This window comes from Ictalurus punctatus, chromosome 1, assembly GCF_001660625.3.
Source record: "Ictalurus punctatus breed USDA103 chromosome 1, Coco_2.0, whole genome shotgun sequence".
Classification (NCBI taxonomy): domain Eukaryota; kingdom Metazoa; phylum Chordata; class Actinopteri; order Siluriformes; family Ictaluridae; genus Ictalurus; species Ictalurus punctatus.
The window spans coordinates 29,844,068-29,864,067 of record NC_030416.2 but is presented as its reverse complement, the minus strand read 5'-3'; the positions used below and the strand labels follow the sequence as shown (position 1 = coordinate 29,864,067).

The following is a 20,000-nucleotide window of genomic DNA, read 5'->3' as shown; positions in this document are numbered from 1 at the left end:
ATGATTTTCCTCCCCATGGTTGCTGGTGGCTTAATCTCTGTGATAGGGTGAGGATCCTGGAGATCCCCACGAGGAGCTGGAATCTGTGGTGGAGCATCAAGCTAGAGTCTGACCTGATCCTCTTAGCCTGTTGCCATGACAACCCCTGACCAGGACAAGCGGAAGGAGAATGAATGAATGAATGAATGAAAGTTAATCGCAGTCAGATGCGTAACAAGCAGCATGTTGTTTCACAGGGCGTGTGTGCAGTGCCGAGCCTTTGGTACAGGAGAGAAGAAGGACACTTGTGAGAGAGACTGCAGTTACTTCACTCTGATTAAGGTGAAACATACGGATGACCTGCCTCAGCCTGTACAAGCCTTCCCACTCATGCACTGCAAGGAGAGAGATGCTAACGACTGCTGGTTCTACTACACCTACTCTGTCACTAACCACACCGAGGTCCATGTCGTCGAGACTTTAGGTACATTTTGAAAATGTAACCAAGCTTGACACAACAAACAAAACTGTTTCACGTTATAAATTTCTCTGCCTCGGATTTCCTGTATACTCCGTAGGGCGCCTCAGCAGTGTACACTGCCAGGTCAAAGTTTTTTGAGCTCCCTGTATTAACATTAACAGCTTCAAGTTAATACTTAAAAAAAAGGATATAATAAATGAACTGAGAAATGTGGCTCTATCTAGAAAAGACGTATGTTGTAGCACACAGCACATTTATTTGTTTTACAGTTGATTCTAATAATAATAATAATAATAATAATAATATCTAATATCAAGTGTAAGACAAATCTTGGCTTACAGTAACTTACAGTAAATACATCAAGAAAGAAGTATACTCATCTTTAATGAAACACATTACAGTCTGAGAGTGGACGATGAAAACTTTTAGTTATATGGAGCACTTGTTTAAATAAAGAGTCAACTATAAATAAACTTTGTCTATCGGGGCCTGTGATTAAACAGGTTGGGACAGTTATATTGAGTGCTCTGGTTTCCATCCTGTTTCAAGTCAGGGATGCATTTATAGTCATTTCTATTTATTGATGTATTTACAAAGTTCTTTTCTTCTTTTTTTTTTTTAAAAGCCAAAAAATATTTTTTTATATCCTATATTGCCTTTAAACTCCCAAATATCATTTCAGATAACATTAGGAACGCTCTGTTCCTAGCTCTACAGATGCTTTATAAACCGAGATTAAAAACTTAAAGTGCTAATTGAAGTACTTGTCCTATTCTTAGTCTGTTTTGATCTTGTTAATGATACATTTTGTGATTTGAAGCATATCCTAGATTCATAGCTAAATACAGTAACGGGTGTAGATCTCATTAATCACACATTATATTAAAAATACTTTCATCTTTTACATGAAAAGCGTTGAGATTTTGGACTTGAAGTAAATTGTGCTATATAAACTTCAAAACAGTACAGTGCAGTGGCTGATGGCAACTGAAGTCCAGAATTCCTTTTTGATATGACATTACAGCAAGACACCTAAAAAAAAAAAAAAATAATAATAAATAAATAAATAAAAAAAGGCAGCTTTAAATAACTCAACTTAAAAAAGTCAACTTTAAGTAAAGAGTTCATTTTAAAAGAAAAAAAGTCCATTTTAAATAGTCAACTTTATTAAAGAGTGAACTTTCTAAAAACTTTTAAAAGGGAAATCACTTAGCAAATGTATTGTGTAATGTTGGTATGTTTACAAGAACTGAAATGTGTTGGAATGTGCTGTATCATTTTTCCCATAATCCTTTGTTTCCCAGAATGCCCAGCTGGTCCTGATATCATCCCCATTGTGGCTGGAGTGGTGGCAGGAATAGTGCTGATTGGACTAGCTCTTCTGTTAATCTGGAAATTGCTCATGATCATTCATGACCGCCGCGAGTTTGCCAAGTTTGAGAAAGAGAAAATTAATGCCAAATGGGATATGGTAAGAAAACGCCTGTGCTTTTGGTTTTCATCTAAGATTTTATAGGGTATAATTATTGACTTCTGAGATCGGTCATTGTTTAGATTATTGGTATTCAGTCCTAATCTTAAAACACCACAGTTCCTTGCTGTAATAAGGCTTTCTTACTTTAGCTGAGTGTCTTGTTCCTGTAGATATAAAGATAACGGGACTACGATTGTGTCTGAAAACCCCTTTTCTTCTCCCTACCTCATGTCTCAACCCATTCTGGTCTTTAATTCATGGGAAAGTTACCCCAAGGCCAGCTGGCTTTGAATATATTTTTGGGGTAATACTTCTAGCAGCTGGGAAACAGAACAGAGCCATTTTGGATTTTGGAGGGCTTGGTTCTCTGAGGTGTGGTCTGTTTGGAATAGATTTGAGAGGCTTGATTAATCAGTGCTGCCCCCTGCAGGTTATAAATAAAGAAAATGTCTCACTATTTAGGACTAATCAAAAAAACTGTAATTTCTGCATTTATAATACGAAAAAGCTTGTAAAAAAAAAAAAATCAACACGTCATGCTTGGATAAGCCTCCACCAATACTTTGAAACTTTCAGAAGCTGTCATTATTTTTACAGATTAACATTCACACTTTCAAACAAAAGTGCATTGCATTATTGCGTATTAATCTTGAGTGTAGGCAGCACAATACATCAAAGCTCTTCTGTAATGTAGGAGTGTGTCTGAGTGACATGGGCAGGGCTGTAAAGGTTCATAAAGCTCTAATTATGGCAATGCAAAGGCTGTGGTGTCAGTTACCGTTCAGCCACTTTGTCTGCCAGGGCCTGTGATTAAATCGTCTTCAAAGGCTGTGTGTGGCTTGTGATGAAGCTTGGGACAGTTATATTGAGTGCTCTGGTTTCCATCCTGTTTCAAGCCACCACTATTCCAGGGATGCATTTATGGTTGTTTCTGTTTATTGATCTATTTACAAAATTATACAAAAAATATTTTTTTATTCTTATATTGCCTTTAAACTCTCAGATATAATTTCAGATAACATTAGGTACACTCTATGTTCCTAGCTCTATAGATGCTTTATAAACCAAGATTATAAACTTAAAGTACCTGTTTGGAACTATTAGTCTGTTTTTATCTTGTTAATTATACATTTTGTGATTTGTAGCAGATCGTCTGATTTGTGATGAATGACGTGAAAACCCGATTTCAGTGGTTTCAGCTGTTGTTATAAGAACGGCCTCTGAACCTTCTTTTTTTCTTTTAATAATGATGGTGGTTGTGTTTTCTCAGTTGAGTTTGTTGGATGGAGCAGTTCCCAGGACTGCAAAATTCACCTCTACATTTAGAAAAAGGAAAGGATATACAGTTGAAATCAAAAGTATTCAACCCCCATTGCAAATCAGGTTTATCCCAAGCATACCTCAAATTCCACCAAGGCTTGGTTGCAGAAGAAGTCCTGAAAGATTCTACAGGGCCGTCACAGTCACCCGACTTGAACTCCATAGAAAATCTCTGGTGGGATTTGAAGAAGGCGGTTGTAGCACGCATACACAAGAATATTACTGAACTGGACGCCATTGTTCATGATGAATGGCTGAGATTCCTCAAGAATGCTGCCAGAAGCCTTGCATCTCAATTGCAGCAGATCATAACAGCTAAAGGGTGCTCTACTAAGTACATAAATACATACAGTTGCATTTTCAGTTGAATTTGGGGAAACCACTTGAAGCATCCGTTGTGTTGAACTATTTCAACGGATTTAGTTTGATTTGTTCAATTTTCACAATAACCCTGATTTGTAATGGGGGTTGAATAATTTTGATTACAATTGTAGATTTTTACATGAATATTTACAGGGTTTAGCCGACGCCCTTATCCAGAGCGACTTACAGAAATGCTTCATCGTGTCCATCAAACACATCCTCATATTATCAAGCTAAAATCCTGTTAGAGAGGAGTTAGTACAGAGAAAAGTAGAGAAAAAACACAAGTCCAGCATGTATTTCCTAGTGCTCTTTTAAGTGTTAGATTTTCCATCTTGTAAAGAGCAGTTTAATGATGTTTGAAATTCCTGATGATTGCACAAAGATCTTTCCAGTAAAATCTTTCCTCTTCCTTTTAGGTCCTCATTATCATCGTTTTTCTTGCTTTTGCGATGTGTTTTTCATCTCCTTTGCCCTTTTCCATCTTGCCTTCAAATTCTTTCTGTGCCTTTTTCCTTCCTTAGCAAGATAATCCAATTTACAAGAGTCCTGTTAATAAGTTCCAGAATCCAAACTATGGACATAAAACTGCAGCTTTTTAAGTGTGTATTACTTTCCACTTGCCTCTGCATGGTCTTTTCATTGTCTTGTGTGTGATGTGAGATAGTTTGCACTATGGCTTGTGATCTTAGAACTTTAATTTAATCATTAAATTAATCAGTTTAAATATGTTTTTAAACTTTGAAATGCATCATTTTTTTTCTTTTGTATTGTATTATAAACTCATTGTTAGTCTTTAGGGATGTAAGAGCAAAATACTACAATCGTATGATATCACAATATGATAGTGGTGTGATGAATTGCATCGCAATACACGTTTAAAATCTTTTTTAACAATTGGTTGACCCCCCCACCCCCTCTCCCCCCTCTTGTTCTAGGTTAAAAAAAAAACGGTTTTAGTAAATGTATGGAAAATCGTGTAACGTTTTCAATGCGTCCCCCCCGGTTGATTCACCCTTTGGCAAAAAAAAAAAAAATTACCACAACCAAATTTTTCTTTTTTTGGTGCCAATGTTTTATGACAAATTTTTCCAAAAACATTTTTTGTGTTTTCTTCTTTGCTTTTTTTTGTGGCAAACCTCAGCATAATCATATGTTTATTCGTTTTTGTTTTTTTTTGGTCTTCTCTTTTTTTTTATGGCACTAAACTCAGCTAAACCAAATTTTCTGATTTCTATTTTCTTCTTGTTTTTTGACACTCATTTAAAACCAAATATTGTTCTACATATTGTGCATCATGAAAATGTTATTAAATAAATTGACATTTACTTCACTCACCCCTTCACCGCTACTCCAACTCCTATTCCATGTCCTTCAGTCTGTGTGTGTGTTTGTGTTTTTATGAACTAATCATCTTACTGAAGCTCGTACTGTTGCACCCGTTTCACTCTTTTATTGAGATCCTTAACAAATGAATTTGGGTGTTTTTCTGTGTTTTTTGACAGGACTAAATTTAAGAGCACTGCATCTTCAAAAACCTGTTGCTCCGCCTGTTTTCACGTGTTCATGTTTCTGCTTTTCACAGGGCGAAAATCCGATCTACAAGAGTGCCGTTACAACCGTCATCAATCCCAAATATGAAGGCAAATAATGCACATCTCCCATGTGCTCAGAGCAGTATTCTTCATTTCAGTTCGAAATCTTGTCTTCCCATTTAAATTTCTTTTCATTTTATTTCGTAGAACTACGCGTTTATATTGTAGCACTGCGTTAAATAGGACGCGAGCATTTTGTGCCTCCTCTCCTCTGTTTTATTGCGAAACATGTACAGTTTGTAAAGACTTTATCAGCATCTGAAGCTCTTGTTTAAAATACTGTTTGTATTATTTCCCTTTGTTTCACACATTGATGAGAACATTTACTGCAAATTCATTGATGCAGAGACCGCTATTAATCCTTCATAAGCGATACATAAGGTATGAAGCGAACCTTTATTACGACAGTTTATTATTATCTATTCTAGTCTTCATTTCTATTGGAGAGAACCAAACAGCATTATGCAACAGCATCACTGTGAGTGTGTAACATCTGACATGACAATCTGGAGTACTATTTGTATTGGTGTCTTTTTATTATGCTAATGATTCTAGACATATTTGCTTAGCAAGCATTGAAGGCATGTTATGGGCTTATGTTATGTTATTTTATGTTATGTTATATTCCAAAGTTTTGAAACATAGTCTAGAGCAATTTTATGCAACACTCACAGACGCTTTAGGGGCATTTCACTCATAAACGCACGTGGCTTTGGTCAGATTTTCCTTCTCATTCTCTAAGACAAATGATGACGAGCGATTTTGCAACTTTATGTATATCTGACTTCAACCTGTGTCTGTGAAAGAGCATATCCTTTACTGAGAGTTGTTTGTATGTAGTCCTGAAATCAGTATGTCTACTGATATCTATAGTTAAAGCCTCTGGCAAAATTGGCGGGTGGGGGGGCAGTATATTTCTTAAACTGCTATTTAATTATAATTGAAAGCTACTATAGGAAAACTCCTATTTTCAACTTGATCAAAACATTGTGGGTGTGTCAGAGTGCATTATGATTGACAGTATAGTTACCCCAGCAACACAAATCTATCATTACTTGCTGATTTACTTTATATGTAGTAAGTTATTTTGAGTATGAATACTTGCATACATATACAAATCATTTTCTCAGATTTTTATGAGGTTATAAATCTCTCGGCTTAAAAAAAAAATTAAACCACTAATGTCTTTTTTTTTTTTTTTAAACAAAAACTATTAGATTTGTGAAAACATTCATGGTACATGGTTGTGTGGTTAAACGTTTTTATTCTGTTCTAATGTTTAAGATGTGTTTACTTTTAAAACAAAGAAAATGCCATTTTGATGTCTTTGCCAACCACCAAGACATATGGAAACTGGAAAATTCTTGATATTTGATGTACAATGCAATATTATATTACCCAAGATGCCTCAAATCCTAGCCCAGTCCTTTATTTTAAAGTGCCTTTTCGACATGTTCACTATTGCCATGCTGTTTTGAATTTATTTATTAAAACCAACTCTTAAAAACATCATGCCTTTGTTTATTAACGAGGATTATCATTACTCTGATGTAAGATGGAAACTTCTCTACAATCTTGCAAAGATCATGAGCATATGAAGCCTGTACAGAAGTACCTTTGAATATCATATTTCATAAATCAGTACAGAGGAAGTGTAGTGAGCCAAGTGGTCCTGTAGAGGGCAGCATAAGGATGGAAGCACTACTTCTAGTTGAGTTACGTTTGTTTGTCTCAGACAAAGGACCATATTTATTCATACTACCTATCATTTTTCTCCATAAAACAATATTGTCAACTCGTGATTTTAATAACACCTTGGACAGAGGCCTGCTAATAACCACAAACTTTCATTTCTAAAGACTTAATTTCTGACATTTATTGAACTAGAGTGTTTCCTTTTATCTCTCATTGACTTTGACAATTATATCCAAACAAAATAAAAAAACCCTTTACGTAATGGAGTCATCAGCTAAAAGCTGCTTTTATCTGCAGTTTCCCGGACAGTTGGCTGTTTGAAAAAAGATGTTTTAAGTATGAATTGGAGTAAGGTCTTACTAGTATAATGAAACTAATTGAAACTGTTTTTAAATTAATAAACAGTGATAAATTATTTTCTTTGGTGAATATGTACATGAATGTGGGATACCATTCCATTTTCCATACCGCTTATCCTACTCAGGGTCACAGGGCAGCCTGGAGCTCAAGGAATTCAGGGCACAACCGCAAACACATTCACACACTACAGAGAGTTTGGACATGCCAATCAGCCTACAACGCATGTCTTTGGACCGGGGGAGGAAACCTGGGGAGAACATGCAAACTCCACACACAGGAGAGAGGCGGGATTCGAACCCCCAACCCTGACCCAAACTTGAAGGTGCAAGGAAACCGTGCTAACCAAGAGGGATATACTAAATATTATTAGACTGAAGTTCCTAAAAAGTAGCAACAGTATGGATACGATTAAAAGCGATATATTTTACAGAGATATAAATATATAAGGGAAGTATAAACACTAGAATAATGTTTATACCAGGGCCAGTGTTAAAGATACCTAACAGAACTAGTATTAGGGAGTGCAGATCATACATTTAGCTAATAGACACGCATCCAGTAAGAGTGTGTGGAAATCTTTCCGGACCATTTTTACAACCTGAAAACTGTTGCTTAAGTGGAGAGGAAAGGTGATGGGAACATAAGCTGATGCAATGATTGAAAGAATTGAGACAACAATCATAAATTGTTATTATCGAATACAATTGCGTGTAAATCTTTTAGTTAAAAAAGGACAGATACCTTCTATTTTTAATGGTGTAATAGGTTATATCAAAGTGATTTGCCCATAACTCAAACTTAAAATGGTCCTCCTCAGTGACTACGTTTACATGCACATCAAATTCCGTTTAAGGTTTATATTCGGGTTTCAGCCATATTCTGAATCACGATGTTTATGTGTGTACAGGCATCGGAATATTCCTGTACACATGGTTGTAAGTGTGCCCGAGTTGCTATTCCTAAATACCTAGCCTTCAGCTAAGCATCAGTTAGCACCCACAGTTCCTTGCAGACTGAGCCTGTGCATATATCTCCTTTCAGTGGATTTTCTGAATAAGGCGTTTACATCAACAGATTTCTGATTAAAACAGGCATATTCCAGGGGTGGGAATCATAATATTGTCTTAATCTGAATCGGACTGCAGCGTTTACATTACTCAGTACTAATTAGAATATCGCCAAATTCCAATTAATAGTGGAATATTGACATGCATGTATACATAGTCTGTCATCATTCACAAATTAATGGTAGGCCAGATTCTGAACCAAGCTAGTCACGTATAGATCGGAGGCTACCAAAATGAACCATATAATAGTATGTTGTATATGGATATGATATTGAGTCCAAAATGACTAGAACAGTCATTTCTATCCACAAGTTGGATTAAAAAAAAAAAAAAAAAGATAAATAAGCCCAGTCTGCCTGGGTTAAATCTGTATTGGACCCAATGTGTTTCCAATTTGACCCAAATTGGGTTTTTAGTCTAGCTAATTTTACAGTATGTAACTTGTCCTGTTTGAGTAGCCAAAGCACACTTCCATAACTGTCTATATGCATGATACCATTAATCTTTTAACTTACTGGACCATGCTTTCAACTGTGTTAAATAAATTCAACTGGTTTTTTTAAGCTTCTGAAAAGAATATTTTTATTAACAGCAACCTTGGACACAAATATCTCTAACTCAGCTTCACTGAAATATATTTTGCCCGCTCATTTGACTTCTTTTCCTCGGATCTTGGATAACTGTAGCCTGCTCAATGCTTTCCTTTTATTGGCTCGGTCACCACATAAGAGGGCAAATTGGGGGGTCTTCATATGACATATTAATTTACTATCAACTCTATTTATAGCACAGCATGGTAACGTTTTGCTTCTTACCTGGAGGGACGTCATAACGGGTCACATGGAGGGGATCCATGCATTCGCTCCACAGGTGTCCCACAAGGCTCGGTGCTCAATCCTCTGTTCTCCTCCTTACATGCTCTCTCGGTGACATCACATGGTTTTTCATATAACAGTTATGATGACACCCAACTCCTCCTCTCCTTTTCTCCCTCAGACACTAACATTTCTGCACAGACCTCAGTATGATCTGGCGGATCCCTCATCACGGTTGGAAAATCACCACCTGAAACTCTCAGCAAGACTGAGCTGCTGTACATCTCCAGGGATATAGAGAGATCTTCTGATTCCCCAGTAGTACTCATATCACACCTTCTGGCAGTGCATGCAACCTTGGGGTAGTTCTGGACAACCAACTATCCTTTACTTATCTTTCTAACCTGACTCGGTCCTGCAGGTTACTGCTGTATATCATCAGGAGAATCTGGCCATTCTTTTCCAGAGAGATCACTCATATGTATTTTCACTTACTTGTCATCTCATGATTGGAATACTCCATTTCACTCCTGGCAGTACTTCCCCTGCGTGCCATAAGACACCTGCGACTCAACCAGAAGGCAGACACATGATTTGTTTTCAATTTCCCCAAGTTCTTCCAAAACTTACCCCACTTCCCTCAACTGTCTTCCTGTAGCTGCCCAGGTCAGATTTAAAACGTGAACATGTGCCTAGAAAGCCCCAAAAAAGAGACTCTGCTCAGATTTAGTCAAATGCTGCAAAACCGATAGGACGGTTCTTCACAGTACAGATGGATAATGACCCAAAACATACCGCAAAAGCAACCCAAGAGGTTCTTAACTCAACCCAATTGATCATGCTTTTCACTTAATTAAGACAAAACTGAAGGCAGAAAGACCCACAAACAAGCAGCAACTGAAGGCAGCTGCAGATTTCAGACAGTCATTGACTTCAAAGGATTTGCACCCAAGTATTAAAAAGAAATATTTGTTAGTTTGCCCAAATACTTTCGAGCCTGCAAAAATCACAGGACTATATAAAAGATGGCTGTAAGTCCTAAACAGTTTGTTAAACCCCTTGAATTAAGCTGAAAGTCTACACTTCAATTACACCTTGATTTCTTCTTTTCAAATCCATTGTGGAGTTGTATTGACGTTATGACAATTACAACAGTTGTTACTGTCCAAACACTTATGGATCTGACTGTACCTGTATGGACTTATGAATCCACACTCCATACCACTTTACCTTCAAGCCTCTAGCATGGCTTGCTTTCATCCACGGTCCTTCAAGACACAAGGGAAACATTGCATCAAGACTATTCTCCGTAACGGCACACACGTGGTGGAATGAACTTCCCCTGGTGATCTTCAAATGACTACCTAAAAGATCTACCTGTGGACCAAGCACTTAAACTTAAGTGTTAAAGTCATTTAAAATCCTTGTGACTTGTACTATTTTCTTAGCTCTCTACAGCAAAGAACTCCTATCTACAGTATTCTTAGACCATGGCTATTTTTAGAGACTACAGTTGGAGACTACAAAGCATCATCCATCCATTTTCTATAGCGTTAATCCTTCAGGGTCACGGGGGAACCTGGAGCCTATCCTAGGGAGCATGGGGCACAAGGCGGGGGGCACCGTGGACAGGGTGCCAATCAATCACAGGGCATAATCTCACACACATTCATACACTACAGACACTTTGGACATACCAATCAGTCTACCATGCAGGTCTTTGGACTGGTGGAGGAAACCAGAGAACCCAGAGGAAACCCCTGAAGCACGGGGAGAACATGCAAACTCCGCACACACAGGGCCACGGCAGGAATCGTATACACTATTTATTTAATATCAATTCAGTTTAATGTGATTTCTCCAACTGTCTTTGTTCACTCATGATGTACACGTGTTTGTTACTTGGGTCATGATCATCTGTCCTTGCTCATGTTTTTCTCCTATCTTAGCCTTGGGCATTATCTATAAACTACAGTATCCTGATCGTCATCCAGAAAGATTTACAACACAAGCGACGGCGAGACAATTTCAGTAAGGTAGCAGTCTGCTATCGATTGTGCCTCATCGATGCTACAAGAACACGGACAACAAGACATACATTGTTGGCATTTCTTTAATAAACATTTGCCAAAAGAACAAAAACATTTTTTAGTAAAAAAAAGACATTGCCGCTCCTCTCCTTTTTGAAATCGGATTAAACTGGTCTCTCTGTTCCATTTTACAATGGCTGTAGACAATGGCTGGTGGAACTGGTGAGAAAATACAGCTTTGTTTCATTCAGTTGTTCAGTAGACAAACCAATTTAAAGGAGCCTAGTCGCCCAAGTGCTGCAAATCTCACTGGAGCGAAATGCTTTTTTAAAAAGCTCGTCCAGTGAAAAATGGACCGAACCCACCAATGTTAAGTCATTAAGGGGGGGAGGAAAAAACAAACAAACCCACATTACTGGTCTTTTCATCTTGTGCAGATACAGCACATCAAAATCATTCCGTATCTTAGTTGTTTCCACCTACTTAACTCAGTAGTGCAAAACATTGTAATACTAGTCTGTCCTTATGCAATTAAAGGCGCCATGAAGGTACAGATAATAAAAACACTTACCCAGGCTGGTAAATGCACACTCCAAAAAGGTCAAATTTTATTTAAAAGACAGCAGTTTGATAAGATTACCAAATCATAGAAAGGGGCAACTAATAGAAAATAAAGGGTGAGGAGGAAAGTAATCCCTCTCGTCTCACACCCCTCTAGTTGTAGCTCAAGCCACAATACTCTACTGAAATGTCTGCCTGCAACCATAATTAGAATTATTACAAATTAAGTGTGCCTTTATAGTGCACTCAGTGCTGGCTTGATCGATGGCAACTGCTTCCGTCTTTTACAGTCGTCCTTTTCTGAGGTGCGAGTGTCACCGTGTTATCCCTCTTGTTTTTGGGAGCCAATCAATATGGGAGTCCCCTCCCCCTTAGTGCTGCAGTGTTCAAATGGGGAACGTACCCAAGAGGAAGGGGTGGAGCCCCGGACTGGGATGGGGAACCCCACACTTGTCCTGGTGGAGGAGGTGGAATAGATGGAGGCGGTGCTCCTGCGTCCTTCTGGCCTATAGCAGGGTTGTAGAGATGGATGCTAGAGGGGTGGGAGGTTCCCTCCACAGGTATGGGACTGTGATTGTACTCAAAGCGATGGTCCTTGTCTCCGCTAAACACCATGCTGCCACTGGCTCCTACAGAAACTCCACTAGCACTGCCACCTGGTGCTGCTCCGTGAGGGAAGGGCACTGGGGCAGAGGATGTGTTATGAGCATGTGCATGAGGGGGTATTCCTCCTCCCATCATGTGGCTGAGGTAGCTTTCTCCGAAGCCTGTAGGGGGAAAGGGTGGAGGGGGCAAGTGGCTTCTTGCTGGAGGAGGAGGAGGAGGAGGATAATCAGGCTCGGGTGGCCGTGCTGCTTCTCCTAGTCCTGCAGAGGTGGAACAGGAAGAGGAGAGGAGAGGCTGGCTCTCAGGGGCCTGCCGGTAGTCTAGGTCTGCACATGGAGGGGGTTCTGGGGGTTCTGGGGGCCTCTGATCAGGAGGCAGGATGGAGAGCGGCTCGGGAGCTCTGGAGGATGATCCGCTCCCCTCGGTCGCTGAAAGACAAGAGCCAAAAAAAAAAAATTACTTCATCACCAACAAACAAACAAACACCTAAAAGGTCCAAATCCACCATCTAGAACAGATTACATCATACATCATTACTTAGAAAATGAACAGTTTATTTTCACAAAGCAGACACCCATAAATATCACCTGACCAAGCAACGGCCTCTGGTAGTGCACACTTTCTGGTAGTGATTTTGTTGTATTTGTACACTGTCTAAAAAGTTCGCACTCAAATCATCAATGGCATGTTATATATAAATGCTATTTATTTTCTGTAAATATTTCCACACTTCCCTCCAGACCAACAATCTCACCATGTCTCCTGCTCAATATGAGTCATATGGGGTACAAATAGTTGCAAACAGTAACACAGACCACTGATGATTAATAATTTAATGGAAAACATTTTATATATCACACACACACACACACACACACACAAATATATACACACTGGGAGTATTGGGACATACGAACACATCATGTAATGGAAGAGAATGTTGTTGCCTAGTTACGCACGCTGTCGCCGTGTGCTCAAGGTCACTCCTCGTTACATTTCAGTTTTTCTTCCTTCATTATATCAATTTTACTATATAACTGAATCCATCATTCCCTTGGTTTATTTTTCCACATTTCATTTTACACCTCTCAAAAACACACCCCATCTTATTGCAAAGCAAACCATCACAAAACTCCTCCTCCCTCGCTCAAAGAGTTGTGGGCAATATTAGCTGAAAAAGTGTCCACCGCTCCACTTTAAAAAAAAAAAATCTACCAGAAATAGTATGCCATCCGGGCACCTTTGGGACAATCGTTTCAACATACTATGATTTGGGACACACTGATACTAATCTCGGATACTCTGCGAATTGGAACACAGACCAATTCTGACCAATCGGTTTGGAGGATTCAATAGCACTGTTGTATAATCATCATATAATGATTTCAATTTTGAATGCTAGAATTCAGGGACAATTTCTGGAATACATTCCGTCACCGATTCTTCAAAATGAAAGCTGTCGATTCGATCGCTGACTGTATACACACAAAACTGTCGAGTGAAAGAGGGATTGGCTTTACCTGGTGAAACGGGGCTCGGCTCTGGTGGCGGTTTTATTTCTGTCGGCAGAAGAGGTGCGGCAGTCGCCCCTGCCGCTGTAGATACGGCTGCATCCGCTCCCTCCGTCCCGAGCGCTTCTGCGCTCTGCTGGACCTTGAGAAACTGAGCGAGCAGCATAGTGACGGCTGTTTGCGTAGCTGTGGCAGAGACATCTCCGTCGAGTTTGCCCTGCTGCTGCGGAGTAGGGGGTGATGGAGGCTTGGGCAGGGGTGGAGTTCTGGGGGCCCCGCTCACTGCTGCGATAGGTTGTGGGGGTTTAGGCGCCTTGGGCTGGGATTGGGAAGCGGCAAGGGGCTCCGGTGGCCTCTCGGGCTCTGCTGCTCCTGGGAGAAGCGCCTTAGCAAGGTGCTGCAGTGTTTCAGAGTTTATCTTAAAGCCCATGGCCTGGGAGAGCTGCGCCGAACCCGCTGGGGTGCTTTTAGACTGGAGCAAGTTCAGAAGCACAGCCAGCTGCTCCTGGGTCAGCTGAGCGTTAGGACCTTTGGGGTCTGAGGGAGACATAATAGGTTTCTTAGGGCTTCATAAAGCTCAAAATATTTAGCATCAAATTGCTACAATAATTATACAAACTAATTTGAACATCCAATTTGTATTTATGCCTGGTCTCTTAATTATAATCCAATTTATTCATTAAGTGTGAATTTAACGGGCATGCATCTCCTCAAGAAGAATAACATTTAAACACTGAATACATGCTCGACAAGGCAAAGACTGCAAGTGTACAGCGTTTGGAACGAATTCACAAATATTTAGTATGTACACAAAATTTGAACAGGGACGGATCTTTCTGGTTGTTTGCGTATAAGTGATAATACACCGAAACTTTTGTGATGTGTGTGAGTTCTTCAGCAGAGCAGAGGGGGTATTTTATGTTACCCAGCATGGCAGCGGCGGTGGCACCGGGCCCTTTGTGTCCTCCAGCAGAAGGGAAACCCTGAGGCGTGTTACTGCGGCTGTCGTCCAATCCCAGCTCTTTCCGTGGAGCTTTCGGAGCGGTTAGCTCTTCCGGCATCTGCTTCTGCCGCCGCCGTTTTTTACTCCACAGCTCGTGACAATCCTGCCACAGAGGGAGACTGGAGGCATAGAGAAAGAGGCAGAGTGTATACATGAGAAACTGGTAAGGCAGATAGAGTGCAAGTGAGTGAGTGAGTGAGTGAGTGAGTGAGTGAGAGAGAGAGAGAGAGAGAGAGAGAGAGAGAGAGAGAGAGTCTGTTTCAATATCCGGTGCGACATCGACGTGTAGTCTATAATCAAGGGTGGACAAATCAGCAATAACTAAGGCATGGGCCACTCGTTCTGCTCTGCTACACGCACGGCCGAGGCACGATCTGGTTAAAGATAGAACGGTTTGTATGAGGCGGATTCATTTGCATGCACAGTTGAGAATCACATAGGTATGGGGAAACACTGATGAACCTGAACGAAAAGTCCAGCGCAAAGGTGTGATGCAGGCTAACCTTCCTAATACAGGTGCATCTCAAAAAAATTTTTAATATTGTGGAAAAGTTCATTTTTTCCCGTAATTTAATTGAAAAAGTGGAACTTTCATATTTTCTAGATTCATTACACACAAAGTGAAATATTTCAAGCCTTTTTTTTGTTTTAATCTCGATGATTAGGGATTACAGCTCATGGAAATCAAAAATCCAGTATCTCAAAATATTAGAATAAAGAATTTATAATACAGAAATATCAACCTTCTAAAAAGTATGTTAATTTATGCACTCGATACTTGGTCGGGGCTTTAATCCTTTTGCACGAATTATGGCATCAATGCGGCGTGGCATGGAGGCAATCAGCCTGTGGCACTGCTGAGGTGTTCTGGACCACCCGAGATTCATCATGTTATGCCGAACAGTGTGCGATTTAAATCACGAATATTTGCCATACTTCTAGAATTTTCCAATTTTCCATTCCGTTTTTTTCGGCCATGAAAGCCATGATAACTGAAACGGCAGATGTGGGGGATTTACAGGAATATCTTTATGTGCAAAGTGAAGAGAGAAGACCAGAGATTAGTGCCGTTACAGTTTTCATTACATGCACAAATTGGAAACCTTTCGAGAAGAGGGTGCTGAGCAAGTACTTGTTTGTTTTCCTTTAGTCTGCATTAATGCAAAATTAATGTATTCATTTTTAGCAGTCGATGAGGTTTCCGGCCAAACGAAACACAGGTAGCACACTGGAGCTTTTACTTGCCCAGTAGGGCTAGCTAATAAATATATGGATTTGTCCACCCTGATAAATCCATTTTTATAGAAAAAGCAAGTGCCTTAAAGAAAATAGAAAAGGAAAGAAGAGAAATGATATGGGAGGTTTTTCAGGAACAAATCAGACGGCACTCGTACTCTGGTGGGGGCATCTTAGCCGGGTCCACGTCTCTGAGGAAGTCGCTGCTGAGAGCCTGTTCTGCAGTACAGCGCTTACTGGGGTCCAGAGCCAGCATGTGATCAAACAGGTCCAGGGCCGTCGGAGGAATACTAAACGCAGCAAGAAAAACCTCGTTTAGCACCAGGGGAGAAAAACAATGAAATTCCTTCTAAGCAAACCACCAACAGAACAGATTACTGCGCACCACTTTTGCACATTGTGTGCAAAATACGTCACACTGATATGTAATCATTGTGCAATGTACATGCTTTCCATGGAGAACAGTCACAGCGTTATTGCTTGATCTCTTTACTAAAACAATATGTGGTTCTGCATTGACAGACAGAAATACTAAAGCGAATGAAAGATGTATTGGAACATTTCATTCATCACAGAACTAAACCGAAAACGATGTGGATCGTCTCCGTCGCATTTCGTTGAAACGCTGCGGCGGTTGTACAAAGCGGAGGTGGAACAGGTGTCTGATCACAAGCTCTCTGCTGCGGGTGAGAAACTAGCAATCTCTCGAGCAGAAATGGATTAGATCACAAGTTTTGGGTTGTCCGTGAGGGACACTTAACGCTGTGCCTGTTGACACTTTTATAAGAACTCCACTAACTTTTATGGAAATATTTCACGAGAGAGCTTTAACGATATTAAAGATGGCTGAACTTCAGTGCACTTAAATGGACCACTTCACATCAGGAGTCTAATGATTAGGGGTTTGCTCATAAAGCCTCCAAAAAATAAAGAAGAATTCTCAATTCTGATTGGTCAGCTAATTCCCAGGGGCTTGCACTGGCAGACGTGCCACATATATAGATTGAAAATTTACGTGTGTAAATGCTGTGGTGAAGCTTTCTGTGAGGAGACGTTTCTTTATTTTTTGGAAGGCATCCCAGCCCTTTATAACAGCTTACAGATAATCAGCAGCAAAACCGCTCTGAGACAGTGAAGTCACGCTTTCTCTACGAGGAGAAGTGCGGTGCTGCTTTACCGCTGGCTGTGCCGTGCTGGTTTGTGACTACCAAAGCCAGTTTGATCAGTGTTTTCGAACTGGTTTGGACGTAGCACCGCCTCAACCTCGCTGTACAAATGCTTATTATTCTCGTATGTGATTCACCTACCTTACCTTAGTGGTGTGTGAAGCACAAAACACTGATTATCTGAATGCAACCTTAGAAGTAAACCTGTTCTTTTAAGTTTTCAGACACAGGAAAGTTTTTCCTGTCTGTTGCTGTGATAACAGGAACAAAATTTTTTGAGAATGTTCCAAAAATTACAATGCATCATTCTTTAATAATTTAACAGACAGAGCCACATCTCCCTGCCGTTCTCACCTGGTTTCCCACTGAACCTAAGCAGGGTTGAGCCTGACCAGTACCTGGATGGGAGACCTCCTGGGGAAAACTAAGGTTGCTGCTGGAAGTTTTATTAGTGAGGTCAGCAGGGGGCGCACACCCTGTGGGTCCTAATACCCCAGTAAAGTGACAGGGGCACTATAGTGTAAAAACAGTACTGTATTTCTGATGGTACTGACTCTCTGTGGTCAGTAAAAATCCCAGGACACTTATCGTAAAAGAGTAGGGGTATAACCCCAGTGTCCTAGTGAAATTCCCCCATTGGCCCTTCACTATCATGCCCCCCTAATAATCTCCATCTCTGAATTAGCTACATTACTCTCTCCTCTCCACTAATAGCTGGTGTCTGGTGGGAGTTCTGGCGCACTATGGCTGCCCTTGCATCATTCAGGTGGATGCTACACACTATTGGTGTTTGAGGAGATGATTCCCCCACCAATTATATGTAAAGCACTTTGAGTGTCTAGAAAAGCTCTATATAAATGTAACTAATAAAATGTAGAAAAATCAACAGGGCTGGTAACTGACTATAAAGATGTGGTTTATGATTGGAATGTTGCACTGCACCGCTTTCCAGAATAACGTCTTTGAGTCTATTCCCTGTATTAAAACCCCTCGTTACTCACAAAGCAAACTCTTCGCGGAGCCTGCGTCTGTACTGTTTCTTTGGTTTCATGGTGTTGAAGTATGGCAGTTTGATGACGTCAGGCCACACAGCAGGACAGGGACTGCCACAGATACGACTGAAGAGAAAACGAGACGGTGTTAGTTCAGAACGTCATGAATGCCACGTCAAACCGAACGATGACGCAGACACGTCTCAAATTGTTATGATTCTGAGGGTGAAGATGTGGACGGAGACCGAGTTACCTAATTAGCTCTAACTGTGCCAGCTCTTGGTTGGCTTGGAAAATAGGTTTCTTGGTGAAGAGCTCACCCAGAATGCACCTGGAACAGAAGAAAGCGTAGCGACAGGAAATTGAATTGAAATCCTGGAAACGATAAGGGCCGCCTCGCTATATAGACCTCCATGATAGCGTTCGACTCTTACCCGCAGCTCCACACATCAATGGCAGGCGTGTACCGCTCTTCCCCGAGCAGAAGCTCAGGCGGACGGTACCACAGTGTGATCACCTTATTGGTGTAGGGCCGGCTAAAAACGTAAATTAAAAAAAAAAAGTTACCGTTCTGCAAATTCCAGAAAGTGTTAGTCTTTAGTCCAATTTTAATCTTATTTAAGCTTAATATGAGAACACTGACCTTTCCTCGGAGTTGTAAAGTCGAGCCAATCCAAAATCCGCCAGCTTTATCTGGCCCCTAAGGAAGCAGGAATACGAATTAAAAGTGTCTCGGTTTGGATGGCGCTATTTGGGGGAACAAAATTCAGCAACGATTTCATACATGAACACAAACTATAACACGCTCAGTCGAGCCAGGAACAAAGTGTCTCTCTGTTATTTTGTATCCTAGACTGGCTGAAGCACACTGACTTGTTATTGAGCAGAATGTTGGAGCACTTTATGTCTCGGTGCAGAAAGTTCTTCTTGTGGCAGTAGTCCAGACCCTCCAGTAACTGCCGCATGAAGGATTTGATGTGGCTCTCGTTGAAATGGACTAGGCCAGACTCCAAAAGCCCCATCAAGTCATGGTCCATATACTCAAACACCAAGTAGAATGCCCCTGTCAGAAAAGGGTCACAATCAATACACAGGCATTTCAATGAGAACAGAAGGTAAGGATCAGTGGAGGACAGGCGTGTTTTTCCAACTCATGTACACGACATATGCTGCTTATTATTAGTCTTCGATTATGTGGAGCATCCGCCATGTGTCGGAGCTGTTACTATAGAAACAATAGCGTGCTATAACGAGCGTGTCGATATTAACCTGTCCTTCATGTTACGGCCGGAACTACCGTCAAACTAAAATAAATAACGCACACCTTCTGACCAATCAGATTGGAGCATTCAAGTGTGGTGTGGTATAAAACATATACACATGTGTAATGTAATAAAAATATATATAAGGATTATTCTTTATGATTCTACTGAAACGTGCTTCTTTTTAAATGTGTTCAGCAAGGAAGCCACAACACCAGGGTTCAGGCCGTAAGACCCAAAAGCCTGAGGCCCTTCTCTTTAGACGAGTTTCAGAGCTAAACGTATTCCTGACTGATATTCAAGATATCTAACAATCCATTGTGAGCCTCATGAGGTCGATGGTTTAGATTACTTAAGCTAAGGTCATATCAAAAGTAAGAAACAGTGGATAGCTGATTTGTTTTCACTACCTCGCATACACAGCGAATACCTTTATCGTTCTTGAAGTCCAGAGCGTCCTCTTTATCCGTGACGATCTCCTTCA

At 40.4% G+C, this 20,000-nt stretch overlaps 2 protein-coding genes across 4 annotated transcripts in view; one reads left to right on the top strand and one right to left on the bottom strand.

The window, feature by feature from the left end:
* Positions 1 to 6,721, top strand: part of itgb1a (integrin, beta 1a) — a 48,902-nt gene extending 42,181 nt beyond the window's left edge. For 2 of the 3 annotated variants that reach the window (XM_017479698.3, XM_017479707.3), the window contains exons 14-17: positions 237 to 463; positions 1,765 to 1,931; positions 4,142 to 4,219; positions 5,203 to 6,721. In XM_017479698.3, coding sequence (XP_017335187.1) covers positions 237 to 463; positions 1,765 to 1,931; positions 4,142 to 4,219 — 472 coding nt within the window. In that variant the 3' untranslated portion in view covers positions 5,203 to 6,721. The remainder of the gene's footprint in view (positions 1 to 236; positions 464 to 1,764; positions 1,932 to 4,141; positions 4,220 to 5,202) is intronic. The other variant, XM_053683760.1, reaches the window with a different exon arrangement.
* A 4,523-nt stretch (positions 6,722 to 11,244) lies between these two features.
* cdk13 (cyclin-dependent kinase 13) overlaps positions 11,245 to 20,000 on the bottom strand; it is a 15,301-nt gene continuing 6,545 nt past the window's right edge. The window contains exons 5-14 of the mRNA XM_017479685.3: positions 19,947 to 20,000; positions 19,128 to 19,317; positions 18,898 to 18,954; positions 18,689 to 18,790; positions 18,508 to 18,585; positions 18,264 to 18,380; positions 16,255 to 16,386; positions 14,783 to 14,979; positions 13,867 to 14,394; positions 11,245 to 12,774 (exon numbers count right to left, since the gene is read on the bottom strand). The exon at positions 19,947 to 20,000 is cut by the window's right edge and continues 117 nt beyond it. Coding sequence (XP_017335174.1) covers positions 12,089 to 12,774; positions 13,867 to 14,394; positions 14,783 to 14,979; positions 16,255 to 16,386; positions 18,264 to 18,380; positions 18,508 to 18,585; positions 18,689 to 18,790; positions 18,898 to 18,954; positions 19,128 to 19,317; positions 19,947 to 20,000 — 2,141 coding nt within the window. The 3' untranslated portion in view covers positions 11,245 to 12,088. The remainder of the gene's footprint in view (positions 12,775 to 13,866; positions 14,395 to 14,782; positions 14,980 to 16,254; positions 16,387 to 18,263; positions 18,381 to 18,507; positions 18,586 to 18,688; positions 18,791 to 18,897; positions 18,955 to 19,127; positions 19,318 to 19,946) is intronic.